This window comes from Scomber scombrus, chromosome 21 (genome assembly GCF_963691925.1).
Source record: "Scomber scombrus chromosome 21, fScoSco1.1, whole genome shotgun sequence".
NCBI classification, from domain to species: Eukaryota; Metazoa; Chordata; class Actinopteri; order Scombriformes; family Scombridae; genus Scomber; species Scomber scombrus.
The window spans coordinates 21,975,594-21,991,074 of record NC_084990.1 but is presented as its reverse complement, the minus strand read 5'-3'; the positions used below and the strand labels follow the sequence as shown (position 1 = coordinate 21,991,074).

The 15,481-nt window shown below is 40.1% G+C and overlaps 1 protein-coding gene across 3 annotated transcripts in view; it reads right to left on the bottom strand.

Annotated features, from left to right (window-relative positions):
- LOC134002965 (ankyrin-3-like) overlaps positions 1-15,481 on the bottom strand; it is a 165,040-nt gene that overhangs the window by 20,111 nt on the left and 129,448 nt on the right. For 2 of the 3 annotated variants that reach the window (XM_062442035.1, XM_062442036.1), the window contains 8 exons: positions 12,174-12,328; positions 11,754-11,965; positions 11,441-11,648; positions 10,260-10,356; positions 9,922-10,150; positions 8,779-8,904; positions 7,328-7,450; positions 6,049-6,130 (listed from right to left, as the gene is read on the bottom strand). In XM_062442035.1, the coding sequence (XP_062298019.1) occupies positions 6,049-6,130; positions 7,328-7,450; positions 8,779-8,904; positions 9,922-10,150; positions 10,260-10,356; positions 11,441-11,648; positions 11,754-11,965; positions 12,174-12,328 (1,232 nt within the window). Of the gene's footprint in view, positions 1-6,048; positions 6,131-6,771; positions 6,799-7,327; positions 7,451-8,778; positions 8,905-9,921; positions 10,151-10,259; positions 10,357-11,440; positions 11,649-11,753; positions 11,966-12,173; positions 12,329-15,481 lie in introns of all 3 variants that reach the window. The other variant, XM_062442037.1, reaches the window with a different exon arrangement.

Here is a 15,481-nt window from a genome sequence, read left to right as displayed (position 1 = left end):
TTGCCCTGACATATATCCAATAAAACCATCAGGGGTTCTGCACGTGAGATCGTAGCTGACCTCCTCAGAGCTGGGGGTCTCTGGCGTAATGGGGCTTTTCCCTGAGCTGTCTATAAAAGAGACCTGTTCTAGTGTGTCATCATCAGGGCTTATGGGACTGAGAGCTGAGTTTGATTTCTGTTTGACTGTGTACACTGCCCCTTTGGCTTCCCTCTCTGCTTGCCGGCCCACCTGGACACTGACATAAACTGGTAATGTCTTGATGCCTTTGAAGTTTTCTTTGGTCGTTGCAGCAGCTGGAGGGGTTATGACTTTCTCCAGTGTTTCTCTGGGACGTGAAAGATTATTGTAGTTGGAATCTTTGGGGGCGTTATCTAGAATTTCAAAAGTTAGATTTCCATCTGTTTTTGTTGGGGGTGTCTCAAGGATTGTCTGTATTTTGTTTTTAGCTAATGTAGGTATCTGTGATGGTTTAGTTATTGTCTGTTTCTTTGCAAGCTCATTATCTAAAGTAGTAGGGGGCGCTCTTACAGGAATTTGAGATTCTGTCTTTTTTCTGAGGTTTTTGTTTTGTGGTTCATCGGCATCTCGTCTTGGCACCTCAGCTATTAGTTCTTTGGAAGTAGACTCCCTTTTTGTGACCTGTTGGTATTTTCTAGTATCACTATCCTTCTCTGGTAGTCTAGCTGTGTCTTGAATGACAGATGTCTGAACTTTTTGACCTTTACTGCTTTCTTTAATTTCATGGGGAACCGAATGGACATCTTTTCCTTTAGCAGTGGCTTTGTCAGTGTCAGGTTCACTAATTTGTCTTTTAATAGGCAGCTTGTCTACTGTATGTTTTTGGGCTTTAGATGTTGATGATATCAAAGCAGGTTTACTGCTGTCTGTTACAGCACATTTGTCCTTCTCAACATCTTTTTTAGGGCTTTCTTCTTCTGCTGATTCAGATAATGTTGAGGTTTTCCCTCCTGCAAATAACTGATAAACAGGAAGTTTACTCTCCTGTAATTTCTTTATTGAAGGTTTTGGCTGCACTGGAGGTGGGATTTTGATTGGACTAGACTGACTTTGTTTCTGCGCCTCAGATTCAAACTTCATCCTTACAGCACTGACTTTGGATGTTGATTTTACATGAGCAGGAGAAGGGGGCTCAGACACACTAGTTTTATCCTCACTAACATGTGAGAGCTTGCTTTTCTGGGGACTGCTTGGTAAGCTAGAGCTTTTCTTTTCAGTTGTTGTGGTACTGCCAAATATTTTACCAACAGAAGGCTCCCTGAGTTTGCTTTTACTGAACACCTCTTCTCCTGCCTTAGGTTTCTGCTGTGTTTTTTCAGGGCTATTACAGGCTGAGTTAGGCCAGGACCTGGGTTCTTTTGGCTCTCGTCTGACAGGCTTTTTCTCAGGGGACGACAGTTCATCATTGAGCTTCTCTGTTTTGTCACGGAAGAACTGTGATACTTCACTAAGTTTTTCTTCAGCTTCCTTTACAGTTTGGTCCACTCTATCCTCATAAAGGAGCTTTTCCCTGCTCCTGTCATGTTTATCCTCTGTAAATCGCATCCAAACAGCATGTTTGGGACTGCCTGGTTCTGTAGAATAATGGAGCACAGTCACCTTATCAAACTGTGATGGATCATCCCTGTGTGAAAATTTACCTGATTTAGGTGACCCATCTTTTGATGACTTAGAAACAAACTCTCTTTTGGGGCTGCCATGCTGCTGACTCATGCTCTCAGTACTACGGCTACCACCGTCCTCAGAAATGAGGTGACGGTTTTTGTCGGCCATTGCTGAATCCTCTGTGTCAGAGTGAGACATCGATGACACATCAAGTTTCTCTGACAGGAGCATTTTCTCAGCAAACCTATATGACTCGCCTCTGATATCTGACAGTTCATCATCACAATATTCTATGGAGTGCTGGCTCAATAATTTCAGGGCTTTATACGAATCATCTGCCATCAGCTGAGCAGAGCTTGGGCGACTGTCCTCCTCCTGTGACACTGGGGTGTTTACACGTGATGTTTCCAGGAAGGAGGGCAAGGTTTCTTCGGCAGTAAGCTCCTCTTCTTCCTGTTGGGCCTCATCATAATCAGTAAATTCCTTAATTCCACGGTCACCTTTGTAAACATAAAGCTCAGGGTGTTTCTTGGTTTCCCTGAAAAAAACCTCAGTTGGCTCTGCTGCGCTGTGGCCCTTTTCAATATGAACCTCGATTATCCTTTCAACTTTGGGTTTGGATTTTATGTCTCTGTCAAGAAATCTAGGGGTCAGCTCATCACCTTTGACAGAATCCTGGCTAGCTTTGTGTTCAAAAAGTCCTGCCAGTTCTTTAGATGGGTCCCTACCTGACTGAAAAGCTTTCATGATATCTCTAACTGACATACCTTCCTCTAATATCTCTGCGGCATCAGTCAGTTGGGGTTTGTGATAGACCATTCTTGTGGTAGTAGTGATATGAGTTTCCTCTTTAAGACACATGCTTTTATTCATCATGTCCTCTTCTGGCATTTTCATCTGCAAAGCTTTCATGGAGCTTGCTGAAGCAGTGTCTGGCTCTATATAGGGAAGAGCAGTTGCAGCTTCCTCCATGAGTAAAGGCTCACAAGCATCATCAAAGCTCCTAATGTGGACCACCTCGGTCCTGGTCTCAGTTACGCAGGGAGGGATGGGTGAATCTGTAAATAAAGGCTTTGGTCCTGTACTCTCTGCACTCTGAGGAGCAGAGGGTGTCTTCTCACTCCTGGTCTCAAACCCGCTGTCTGACAGGGGACTCTTATCCTGCTCATGAGAAAGGTCCTCGGGTGACTCCAAAATAGTGTCCGTCCCCTGATATGATTCAGAAAGTTTGCTTAGGTCCTTCTCTGAGGGAGACCTGAGCATGCTTGAGACTGGTGGAGGCATTTTTAGCTTGTTCTCCTGTATTGACATGGATGGCTTGAGAACACGTTTCTGTTTCTCTTCACCTTCCCTTTTTGCCTCTTCTTCGTACCTACATCTCAACTCTGCCATTTTGGAGAGAGAGCTAGCACCAATGTCATTTGTTAAAAAGTCTACTACTTTAGCCAACTCTAAGTCTTTGCTTGACATGGACTGGTGCCTGAGCAGCAGTGTATTTTCATCTAAAGGAGGGTAATAGTCTGAGAGGGCACCTCTTTGTGCCTCCTCAATCTCATCTCTTGAAAATTCCTCCCATTCATCCTCCGAGGCTCTCTCTTTAACTGAGATGGCCTTACCTTCACTCATATCTTTCTGTAATATTTCACTGACTTTCGCTAAATCTTGTTTTACTTTCTCCACTAGAGTATATGGCTCCTCCTCTAACTTTCTCTCTTTAGGTGTGCCTTGATGTGATGTTTGGACAGTTTTAGCTGCTGTCTGTGTGTCTGTCTGTAAGATAGCTGTCATTCTGATTAGATCCTCTTTCATGTCTGCTACATCTTTTAGTATCTCCTGGTTGGAAGTTGCAGTTGTGTGGATGATGGGTGGTGTGATAAACGGAGGGGATTTCAATTGAGAATTAATTTTTGATGTTGTAACACAGGAAGACAAAGACGTAGGAGACAAGGATGAGGTACGAGAGGAATCGGGCAGTGCCATTTTGAGAGACCCTGGCCCTGGTTTGACAGGGGTCTCTGGGATGACGTTGACCAACGAATACACAGGTACAGTCACTGTATTAGTTGAAACTGCCACACCAGGTGAGGCACCTACAGTTCTCAAGGAACCATAAGTAGTGCTTGCTGTCGCAGATCTACGTGAAGAGGTTTTAAGAGTGCCATATCCTGACACAGAGTATGAGTCTATAGCTTCATTTATGGCTGCACTGACACCGGATGTTGCTGCCTGGGTGGTGGCTTGGATCCTTTCCTGAAGACTGCTGCTTCTATCTGAGAGAATGCGAGAAGAAGGAGAGGATGGCGTGGAGGAGGAGGATGGATATTTAATAGGTGAGACAGATCCATTCAGTTCTGAGGAAGCCATGGTTGTCTGCCCAGTTGAGGACAGAGACGGGAGGGACGTCCTCCCTCCTCTGGATGAGAGTGTTGAATCTACAGAGGTTTTCAAAGAGGACAGGCTGGACATGCTTTTACCAGAAGAACCGTTATGTCCCCCTGCATCTGTCACAACTGTGGGCCCAAGGGGAGTTTTAAAAGGCAGATTAGAAGTGTACATGTTGTATGATGTCTTTGGTGATGCTGGAGCAGTAATAGTAACTGATGACTTCTCTGGTATACAACCATTTGGCATTGAGTGAAGTGGTGAAGTCCTTGATGTGTAAGCTGAGGCAAGACTTTTGATAGATGCTGGATCTGTGGCAGGTTTAATTGGGCTTCCAGAGGACACAAGGCTGGCAGACCCCTGGACAGGATACTGACCCTGTTGCACAACTGTTTTAATAGGTGAAGGCATAGTCCTGTAAGACCTGATGGGGGATGAGGACATTATGTCGCTAGCTGATTTAACTGGAGAAGACAGGGTAGGCGGTGGTGGTGGAGCTCCAAGGGTGACTTTCATAGGTGCAGAACATGCAGGTGATGGGGAGAAATGCCAGGTAGATTTCAATGGAGAAGCAGCTGGTGAGCCTGCCGGTGAATCGGTAGAGTTGAGGGAACCCCCCACTCCGTTGGGCCTTGTTTGGCCAGGGACGGTAATAGGAGCAGTCGACCATGGTGCGTAAGGTCTGGTTGGAAAGACAGGTTTGTGAGAGTAACCAGCAGGCAGTGTTCTTGCTGTTGTGCTTCGTTCAACTGCTGTTTCTTCAGATGAATTTGTAAAAATTAATGATGAAGAAGAAATGGAGAAAAATAATCAAAAGAATGTGGAATAGTAAAGGTAACAAAATATGTTGGGGAGGGAAAAGAAAAAATGTGAAAGAAGAGATCAGAGGAGGGAAAGTTGGTCAGTGACGCAGTCCTGGTATTAAGGAAGGAAAAACAGTAGTTTTATGAATTGCTGAGATAAGATATTTGAGTATTTATCGAAGATGGAGTCATAAAAAGACACAGTTGTATTCCTGTGTGATTCAGGATTGGTAGATGACACAAACAATAACAATAGCAACAACGATGTAATGAATAAACTGAACAAAGCACACAGCAGCAAAGTAAAATTCCAAAGACACTGGCGTAGACTCACAACTGACAACAGAAAAATGGTAAGACAAATGCACCGGGATTAACACGAAAACAACTTCTCTCTTTGGACTTCAGATGTTCTAAAATCAACGTATGAATTCTTGCTCTAATTTCAATCCGCTTTTTTAAGTGCCTTTTATCTGTTTGGTCCAAAAAATTATATAATGACTGATTTACCAGAGACAATTTAGACACTAAGATTCACTAGAGCCAAGGGTTGCAGAAGTTTCCATTTTCCTTTTATTATATAACAAATGAAATATGACAAAATGTATTTTCCAAGACTTAGGTTTTGGCCCATTTTGTCATGCAAGATTGATAGGAATTGGTGACAAGCATCGTGAAAAACTGGGGGGGAAAAAAAAGAGAAAACACCTTAAAGAAAGCCAAACTCAGAACCTCCTTTCATGCATGTTTGTCCCACAAAAAGCTGCTACGTCGTCACAAAGCCAAAAGAGCTTTAAACTCAGAGGGGACAAATGTGAAAGGAATACAATTTTTCTTTGACCTCCTTCCCAAATGCCTAGTAACATTGTGTTGGTAAGTCAAAGAAAGATTTCAATGTTGCTGCATTTGGACTTCATAAACTCAGCAGTGACAATCAACCAAACAAACCCAGAAGAAGTACAACTCACAACGTGGGCAAGCACAGCACGTAAACTTAAAAAACCACTCATTGACCCATGCAAAAAATATGTACCATGTTGTAAACAAGCATGTGGACAGTGCATGTCATGTAAGGTGAGAAAAATGCATTTATTACATTAAGTATGGTAAGCCACATCTATCTACTTACTGATCACGAATTTTACAGGTTAATTAAAATTGTTAATAAACTTATCCACGGTAATTGGCATTATTATATATTCATCAAAGGGTTTGTTAGTGAAAATGTCAAACTCACTCAGTGCAGGCTCGGCCAGATAGCTGTAGCGCTTACGTAAGGCTAGAGATGCAAAGGTATGACGTCGCTCTGGCTTTTCAGTCTGCAACAATAGCAAACAACACAAAATCCTATCAGTTCTAGGTCACCCTAAATTGAATAGTGCTGCCGAATGAGCAACATTTGGATCTTACAATGTAAAATTGAAGCAAACACAGTAGTCTGCATTAGTTGGTATTACATGAACAACAAAGCCTATGTTTAGCAGTTACGTAACACAGCAGCAAATTCTCATTTAAGAGTTTTCACTGCACTTACTGTACATTCTCTATTTTTAAAGCACTGATAGTGCTACTTAAATAATTGTTACTAATCTAGTCAAATTAGCTTATGTTAGTCAAGGTAAGGCTACAAACTATAAACTGTACAGTAAGTACTTAAAAAGTGCAAATAATAGATTTTGAGGTAACGTTAATAAAAGTTAAATCTTGACTTACGGACCATGTAAGTAAAGTTCAAAGCCACTTGTATCACAACGCAGGGGATAAAGATTGGACATTAAACAGGTAGTTTTTCATACCTACAGTATATCATGCAAAACTGAGAAGCTATAGAGGTTGCTTTGAACAAGGAAAGCTCAAATTTGCCTTGTAAAAGCGGAAAGAATAAGACTATGATGAGCAGAGCTGGGCCGTTATAGATTTAGCGCAGATGATAGCACATGGTGGGGAGGGTGTGGTTTACCTCATCCTCGGCATCTGATTCCATTTCCTGGTTCCAAAGATGCATTGCAGAAACAGGGGGGAGTAACATAATGGAAAGCAGGGGGGAAAAGAAACATCAGGGTGTGAAAAAGGAGTGATTGACAGAAGCTCCAACTTAGAAGAAAAGCCACTTTAGCAAACTCACAAAAGAAAGAAAAAACACAGAACGAACAAACAGCAAAAAATAAATTGAAAAAAAGGAAAAAAGCTCCAACACTCAGCAGCAGAAAACAGTCACAAAAAGCCAGCCTGATCATAAAAAAAGGCTTTTGCACAAAAGCCCTCAGCCAAAAGCATGTCATCCAAATCATAAGATAGGTAGGAACAAAATGAAACAGCCAATGACAAGAAACCACTGCATAGATAACCAATATACATAGAGAGAAGCCTTAAACAGATAAAAGACACAGTGGCGGCAGTTTGGCCAAAGTCTTTCTCTGTCTTTCTCTATCATTGTTATTGGGGCCGAAACTACCCTAACCATGAATATGGTTATGGAGGTGACAACAGAGAACGGTGAGATCACGCTATGTTACCTTTTTCACTGCAGGAAGTGTGATGTTCAGGTTGCACACAGCGGTTTGTGGGAAGCCCTTTATGGTCTTACACTCTTTAAGGAAAGTGAGACGACCGCAGTGCTCCTGGCTGGGGTCTCTGATCTGGAGAGAGAACATTGCTTCTTTATGTACCTTAAGCTTTTATAAGGTGGTAGTTACTGTTGATGTATTTCAGTATATGGAACATGGATTTCAACACTTTACACTTGAGTATTGTTGTTATCACTTGTGTATCTGCAAATGTGCATAATTCATGTTAAATGTGTTTGGTCATTTCTTCAATGTTTTCATTTAATACAGTGATATATTTCAGGACTAGACAGAAGAATAGATACCATATTTTATAAAAAGCAGAGCTGCAACAGTTATATGATTAGTCCATTGACAGAAAATGAATTGCCAACTATTTTGACAATCGATTAATGGTTTTTTAGTCATTTTGTAAGAAAAAAATACAAAGATTATCTCATTCTAGCTTCATAAATGTGAATATTTTCAGGTTTCTTTTGTCCTCTTTGATAGTAAACTGAACATCTTTGGTTTTTGAAATCGAGACAAAACAAGACATCAGGGTTTTGCAAACTGTGAATAACGTTTTTCACAATTTTCTTGCATTTTGTAGACCCAAACAACTAATAGATCAAAAGAAAATAATGAAAATAATCATTAGTTGTAGTATATTACATTGGGATCATTAATTTGGATATTACAGCACATAGGGGAACAGAGGACCAGAGAGGACATACCATTACAGAAATAAGGCTAACATTAAAGACATCATTTATTTGCAGTCGTACTGTAATCAAAGAATTAGCTCCTGTAAGACTAAACATGGACTATGCAGTATGTGATTCATACTAGATTCCACCACAAAGTATTTAACCACTTGGTCCAAATCCAACACAAACTCTCCCCAATGACAAAACTTCTGTGATTTTGTTCTGATCAGTTTTTGTATTGAGCATTCGTTGAATAATGACTAATCGAACAGCCATATTTGTACATAATGTTACACACACACGGTGCCCTGCCACTATAGTCCTAATTAGTTGTGTTGTGATAAAGTGGTGTCTGACCTAGTTCACACACAGCAGGAACAGTTTTCACAATGACAAAGCACCAAACGATGCAAGAGCATTGATTATAGAGTTAATGGGTCGATCAATGATGTGAGGTTATTTAGCAAAGAGAACTAGGTTATACCCTTCAATACAATTAACTCCGTGAACAGGGTTAATTGTATTGAAAGCTAATGTGAAGAGTCTGGCTACAGCATCATATTATAGCTTTTGTACCCAGTTATGACAGCCTTAGTGTCATTTTGCTGAGTTTAAATGTCACAATGATTCATATATCTTCCAAGTCCACATTGCAGCCTGTGAATAAGATACTGTAGGTGGTGGTGATGATAGAGTGTATGTTAAGAGTACCTTGACACAGAAGGGCAAGCGGTTCTCCTTGAAGGCGTAGAAGTTAAGAACTAACTGCTGACCGGCTTTGGTCAGAGGAGCCAAATTCCCGTAGCAATCCACATAAATGGGCCTGCCCTCCAGAACCTGAGAGAGCACATCAGTGAGGTTACAACAACAGTCACACGCAGCAACAAAATGCATCCGGCTTGGAATGTATGAAACTTATAAATGTTTATCTCTGTCTTAACCCTTACATTTCCAGTTTCTTTTCAAAGCATTTTTCTTTATATGATAGTTGCAGGTAGGGATGGGACATATGGACAAAATCATATATAACAACATTTTGACCAAATACCTCAATATCAATACTGCGACAATATTGTAAGAGTGACTTTTGAAATTGGTGATAAATAATCATCAGTAATGTGGATATAATGACTAAATAGGTAAAGACAAACACTAGAAGAGCTAGGACAGTATAGTAAGTTACATCACTTTACCATAATGCAGCCTTTAAAACCAACATTAAACCATATCATGATATTATAGTGTCCAAAATCTTAGATTATATATAGTCTCATATCATAATATTGAAATAATATCAATATAATGTCCAGTCCAAGATGCAGGTGTGCTGTCAGGGGCTTTTAATCTCTACTTACTATTGGTTGCCATTGTAGTATACTGGACCATTATATTATTATATAACATTATAGTAGTGATTTATGTAAGGTTACATTATTGTTGGAATCATGTTGAAGCTATTAGATAACCTAGATCAGTTAAATACCTTAAATTAAATGTATTAAATGTTAATAAACTGAACCGCGTAAACTAAGTCACCCACTTGAATTAATAATTTAATTGACCAATTATAATCTAAGGATTTCTTTCATGAGTAGCTGCATAATATAGCTTTATTCAAACAGCTTTTACATGGAGGATGAAAACTCAATATCACATACTGGTGGACACTAAAATAAAATGTGTTGTGTGTGTAATGCTAAGAGAACAAAAAATAAAAGTACTGCTGTAAAAACATGGAACTTGACTATCTACAGATTAATGTTGGAATATTCTTAACATCCCTAAACTTTGTCTTCAGACAGGAATAGAACAGACATCTAAAAGATAATAAACTATAAACTCATAAATATGCACCTCAATGTCTTTGCTCCTCGCCACCTCCTCAAAGTTCTCCTGCTGCTCCAGGGTCTTGTCCACCTTGTCGTCCGTCATACAGAAGCACCTCAGCCTGGACTCCACCGGGTCGTTCATCTTGGCAAACACCACGAACTTGGCCATGTAGGGCACACAGATCAGCTCCCTGTACAGCTGCATGGCCAAGCCCACGGTCTCTGGGATCTGGTGGCAGTCTGCTAGCCAGAACCTGCACAAGTCCCAACAGATATGATTGAACATTTGAGACGCTGTGATAAGCCCGACGACATAGAAAATGATTGTTAACATGTATATATGCACATGTTGTGTTTTTATACCTGGCAGAAACGTTGGTGGTGAAGGAGACGCAGTCGTTGACGAAGGTGAGAGGTGTTGTGCCGGTGATGTCTTCCCACTGAGCTGGGGACGTACCACCTGGTGGAGAGTCGTACAGGTAACATCAAACAACCTGAAGATTCTTTTATGTGTGTAATGATTTTTTTCTACATTGAATACTACACATTAAAAAGCAGACACATGTCATCATATGGTCTGCTTTTTGGGTCTTTTATGAGATACTGATAGTGGAGAGATGAAAGAAATGAAGGAGAAAGATGCAACAAAGATCCAAGACTGGATTCGAATCAGGCACGTTGTGGTTCGTGATCACTGTCTTATCCTCCAGAGGTGTTAGACACTTCTGACCCTTCACCAGATAAAACAACTGCACACTGTGATAATTTAGTTTTTTTGTCTTTATGTCCAATGGCTTTCAACACAGGGCCAATAGTGTCCGTGTTTCAGGAATGTAAGATTAGTAATCTCATAAAAATATTGATGGTGCAACATGAAAAAGGTCAATATTAATGTTTTTTGTCACTCCAATTATTATCCTTAGACTTCAATTTGTGGGTGAATCATGCTCTCAGTTGTGTAACTACAGTTCCCACAATGCTTTGGGGGATGTAAAGAGGAAGTATAACATTGCTAAGAATTTGGCTAGTTAGCTGATGGCTACAACTTGATCTGTATATTTGTTCACAATTTGGCAAATTAGCGATAATCTGTTCCTGTTTGCAATGTAGCCATGAATGTACAGATGAACTAGCACTGGATCAGTTTGATACTGAGGGAAACTTAAAAATGTGATGATTCTCAGGCAGGTTCTGGACTACCTTTTTTTCTAAGCAGATTTATGGTTGATTCTTCGCAATGCACGTCAGAAATGAAGAAAATCCTAGCAAGCAAGACTGTAACTACACTAACGTTAATATAAACCAAGCTTAACCCTTAAATCAAGTCTAACAGCCCTTTGAATAAGTGAGAACCAGTCAATCATCTCACTCTCTAAATATGTCCTCACTCTCAAACTCAAATATATTGTCCCAAAGTCAGAACTACTATAGAACAAACACACACACACACACACACACACACACACACACACACACACACACACACACACACACACACACACACACACACACACACACACACACACACACACACACACACACACCTGTGATGCTACAGAGAAGGCGGAGGCAGGGAGTAGAGTCTCCTTTATAGCCGTTAGTGAGACCCTCCCCTGAGAGAGGCGGCACTGGGATTGTCATGGTGATAGGCTTGTGGAACTTCCTTCTTCTGGGCTCCACGGTAACGATGGGGCTGAAGGTTGCTCGGTTACCGAGAATTTTCTTCACGGTGTCGTCAGGTACCGGCTGGGCCTGGTAGGGAGGAGGAGACGATGAATGAGTTTGTGAACCAACATGCGTGTTTGTGTGTAATATATGCTGCGAGAAAGATGAAAGGAAACAACATTTATATCTCACCTGCAGTCCAACTTTAATCTTTTTGGTTAATGCACCCTCAGGGAAGGATGCCTGAACCAATGGGACGCTCCGGCTGCACAGAGTCCCGCCCTCGGGTCCCATCTGATTGGTCTCCTGCCGGATACGAGACACTACGGCGAAGTACTGTGGGAAGTCCTTGGTGACGATGCGGCAGATTCTCTTCTTCTCCAGCTCGTCGGGACTGTCCAGTTCTATAAGGAAGGAAAATACATTAATTGTAGTAAACCTGGCACACTGAGAAGGACTGAAAGTGTCAGATTGAATCAATTTTCATCTTTAATTAATTATTTTTTTTGACAAACACTAACATTTGCCATCCAAATCATTTGAAAGATGATTATTAAATCCTACATATGAGGGCTTAGTCTACCAAATAATTCAAAAAACCTCATGCTTTACCTTCATCCATCCCATTGAGGAGCTGATTGAGGTCGTCGGTCTTACAATCGTACAGATGCTCTTTCCAGCTTTCTCCATTCTCGCTGCGCAGTAGGATCAGCTCTCTCTCCTGTCCTCGCATCGAGCCAAAATGGGGGATTTCCACTATCACAGGCCTGGTAAGGTACATGTCATGAAGATATGGTTAAATTTATGATATTTTATTCATTTTTGATCCAAATTGCTATTAGGATGGGTATTTCCACTCTATATAAAAACATTTGTCATTAAAAGTTGACATAGTCCCATTAAGGCAATTAAATCTGAGGATATAGCATCTCTTTCAGCATACTGTATATAGACGATTTACACAGGTAAAGGTATTCATTTGTTATTTCTGTTACAAATAAAACAAACATTAACCAAACTCATTAACCCTGAGCTGGTTTACATGAAAAAGAAACATTAGGAGCGACTGTGCTCAGACACATAGTGTACAGGTATGAATGAACACCGGTTCAGCTGATGACAGTGTGGCTTCATAATGACAGCGGTGGTCGTGCTGAGGATCAATGGTACATTTAAAGAGCGTGTCATAGCCTGCCGTGATTTGACAAAGACGGATGCAATGAAATGAGGAGCTGGAGGTGAAAGCTGCTCAGCCCTTATTTAAAAACAAGGCATGATCGCAACACAAGGATGAACACACTCTGAGACGTGGACAATTTCACAGAGTAGAAAAGACTCTTTTGGTATCAGAGGAACTCTATTTATTGATCATCTCCGTCAGAGACTTACAAAATGATGACTATGACTGATGGAGTCCTGCAGAGAAACACTGTTTTCTACCAACATGAGCGTTTTTGGAGGGAGTTATTTCAAGAATGGTTTAAAAACGGGTAGTGCTTTGTTAGAAAAAGGTGATGTCAGGTATTTAAATACGCCAATCAAACTTAAACAATATATGTATAAGAATAAGACCATGTCCAAAACAACTCTTTATACTAACTATATAGTGCACTATATTTACTATACTTTATTTGAATTTGTCTAATCTCCTTATTGCTCACTATGGACTGTATATTATGTAGGATGTAGTGAACGAGGCAGTGATTTCAGCCACATCCTTTGAAGCTAATCACATTTGTTGGGTCACTTGCTGTTGCCATGGAGACGTCACTGTCAATTAAATGTGATCAAAACAAACCTACTCAGTCCTGATGAAGCAGATTATCTCTTCTAAAAGTAATCATTTAGTTTCTATGGATTCCCAACGTAACAATGATTCATTATTTAGTCATAACTATATAATATTACAGAGTCATTGTTAAGATAATAACAAAATGTATTGGTGCCTTAAACAGTTAAAACCTCACAATGTTTTTCTTCAATATTTCTTAAAAGTCACTCCAATAATTCCACATAACAAACTGACAAACCATCATATTGATTTTCTTGCTAATCAATAAACAACCCTTCCAAAAACTGAGCTGAAGTTTCACATTCATTCACATTTTATGCAACATGCTCTAAACATGTTTTCACTCAGTTCAACCCATTCAAACTCTTCCTAACGACAGCTCTGGAAATTAATCATTCATACACACTGAATGCACGCTTGCAAGCTTGCACGCTGTGGGATGACATAAAACTGATATCTTAAAAGGTGAAGTAAAGTAACAGCAGTCATGGGAAGCAGGATGATGCTTGGCTTGAGGAGGCAAAGGCTCATGCCCAACAAGCGCAGTCCAGTCCAAGACAGCCAATCAAAAACCTTTACTTTCAGTGATGTCAGAAGCTCACTGAAAGCCTCTGAAATAAAAACAAAAGATGATCTCTAAATGAAAGTGGCTGGAAAGTAATCACAATGGATTTAAAGCTACATTGTGTAGTTTTAGGAAGAATTTAAAACCCCCATGATATTCTGTGTCTCTTCCTTTAATATAAGGCTGAAATGAATCCACTTTGCTGTGTTGGACCCACCTTCCAACCAACTTTAAATACACATGAGCATATTCCTTACTTTAATATTAGTCGTCCTCTCTTCAAAATGTTCAGAAAGCATGTATAAATCACTTCTACGTTAATGATTTCTTCCCAAAACTACATGGCAACCATATAATAGTAATGTGGTATCCTAACAAATCAAAGTCAATGAAGATGGGTAAAATAATCATATCCATCAGCATGAATCAGCCTCGCTCATGGCGTTCCTCTTTTGGGGAGGTGGGAGGCACAGGAGAGGGGGGGGGAGCAGAGGTGTGGGGGTTGGGGGGGTGGGGTGGGGGGGTTGGATGCCATGTTTGGTTCCTACCCAACAAATCTAGTTCCTCTGGGTCCCAGCTGTAGCACTGGACTAACCAGGCTCTCGCCTTCATTAAGGGCTGGCAGCTTTCTGGGAAGATGTAGTTTACTGTGTCCACAAAGATAAGGAAACACACACACACACACATACACATATACACACACACACACACACGGCCACGTACATACACAAAACACACACTCGCAAAGTCAGTAAACGCACACACCACTGAGCTATAGTTTTGTATGGGTAGTAAGATGATATCTCTTTCTTCTTTGCTGTATTCTGCAAGATATCTGAACATTTAATGATATCAGTAATGGCAACTTCTCTCTCACATCATCAGAGTTACTGGTAGGAATATACACTACATACAGTTTCAATTTTAAGGGTCTAATATGAAGGAATTTTGCCTTTAATTAAAGATATAAAGATTGTCTGAGTCTGAAGGAGCTTGTTCAAAAAACAAACGTGTAAATCCTACATTCTTCTTCCATAATCTGACAGTAATATTATGGAGTAATAACAATAATAACATATGCTGCTAGAAAGATAAATAAATCAAAAGAAATGAATCAAACACTATTTTAATTACTGATTAATAACATTAAAGTCATTTATTAACTTCCAGCTGATACAATATGAACCTTTGCTGCTTTTTATCTGTTTTTTATGACATGATAAACTGAGTATCTTTGGATTTTTGGATTGTTAGTTGGAAAAAAAACCCCATCAATTTTAAGACTAAATCTTAGGCTCAGACATTTTTCTGTATTTCCTGACATTTTATAGACTACATCAGTGGATTCCAATCTTTTTTTTTTTTTTTTTTTGTCTGACATACTCCCAGAAAAGCTCACTGACACCAACCGTCATGGTCCAAGTGTTTCAAGGATTTTCAAGCTGAATGTTATTTAAACACTGTGAGTGAATATCTAGTAGTTCATTGATTGTTTAGACAGTAAATACACTAAGGATCAGATTCACACCCATTTGTAATCCTGTTTGGTCCCTATAAACACTT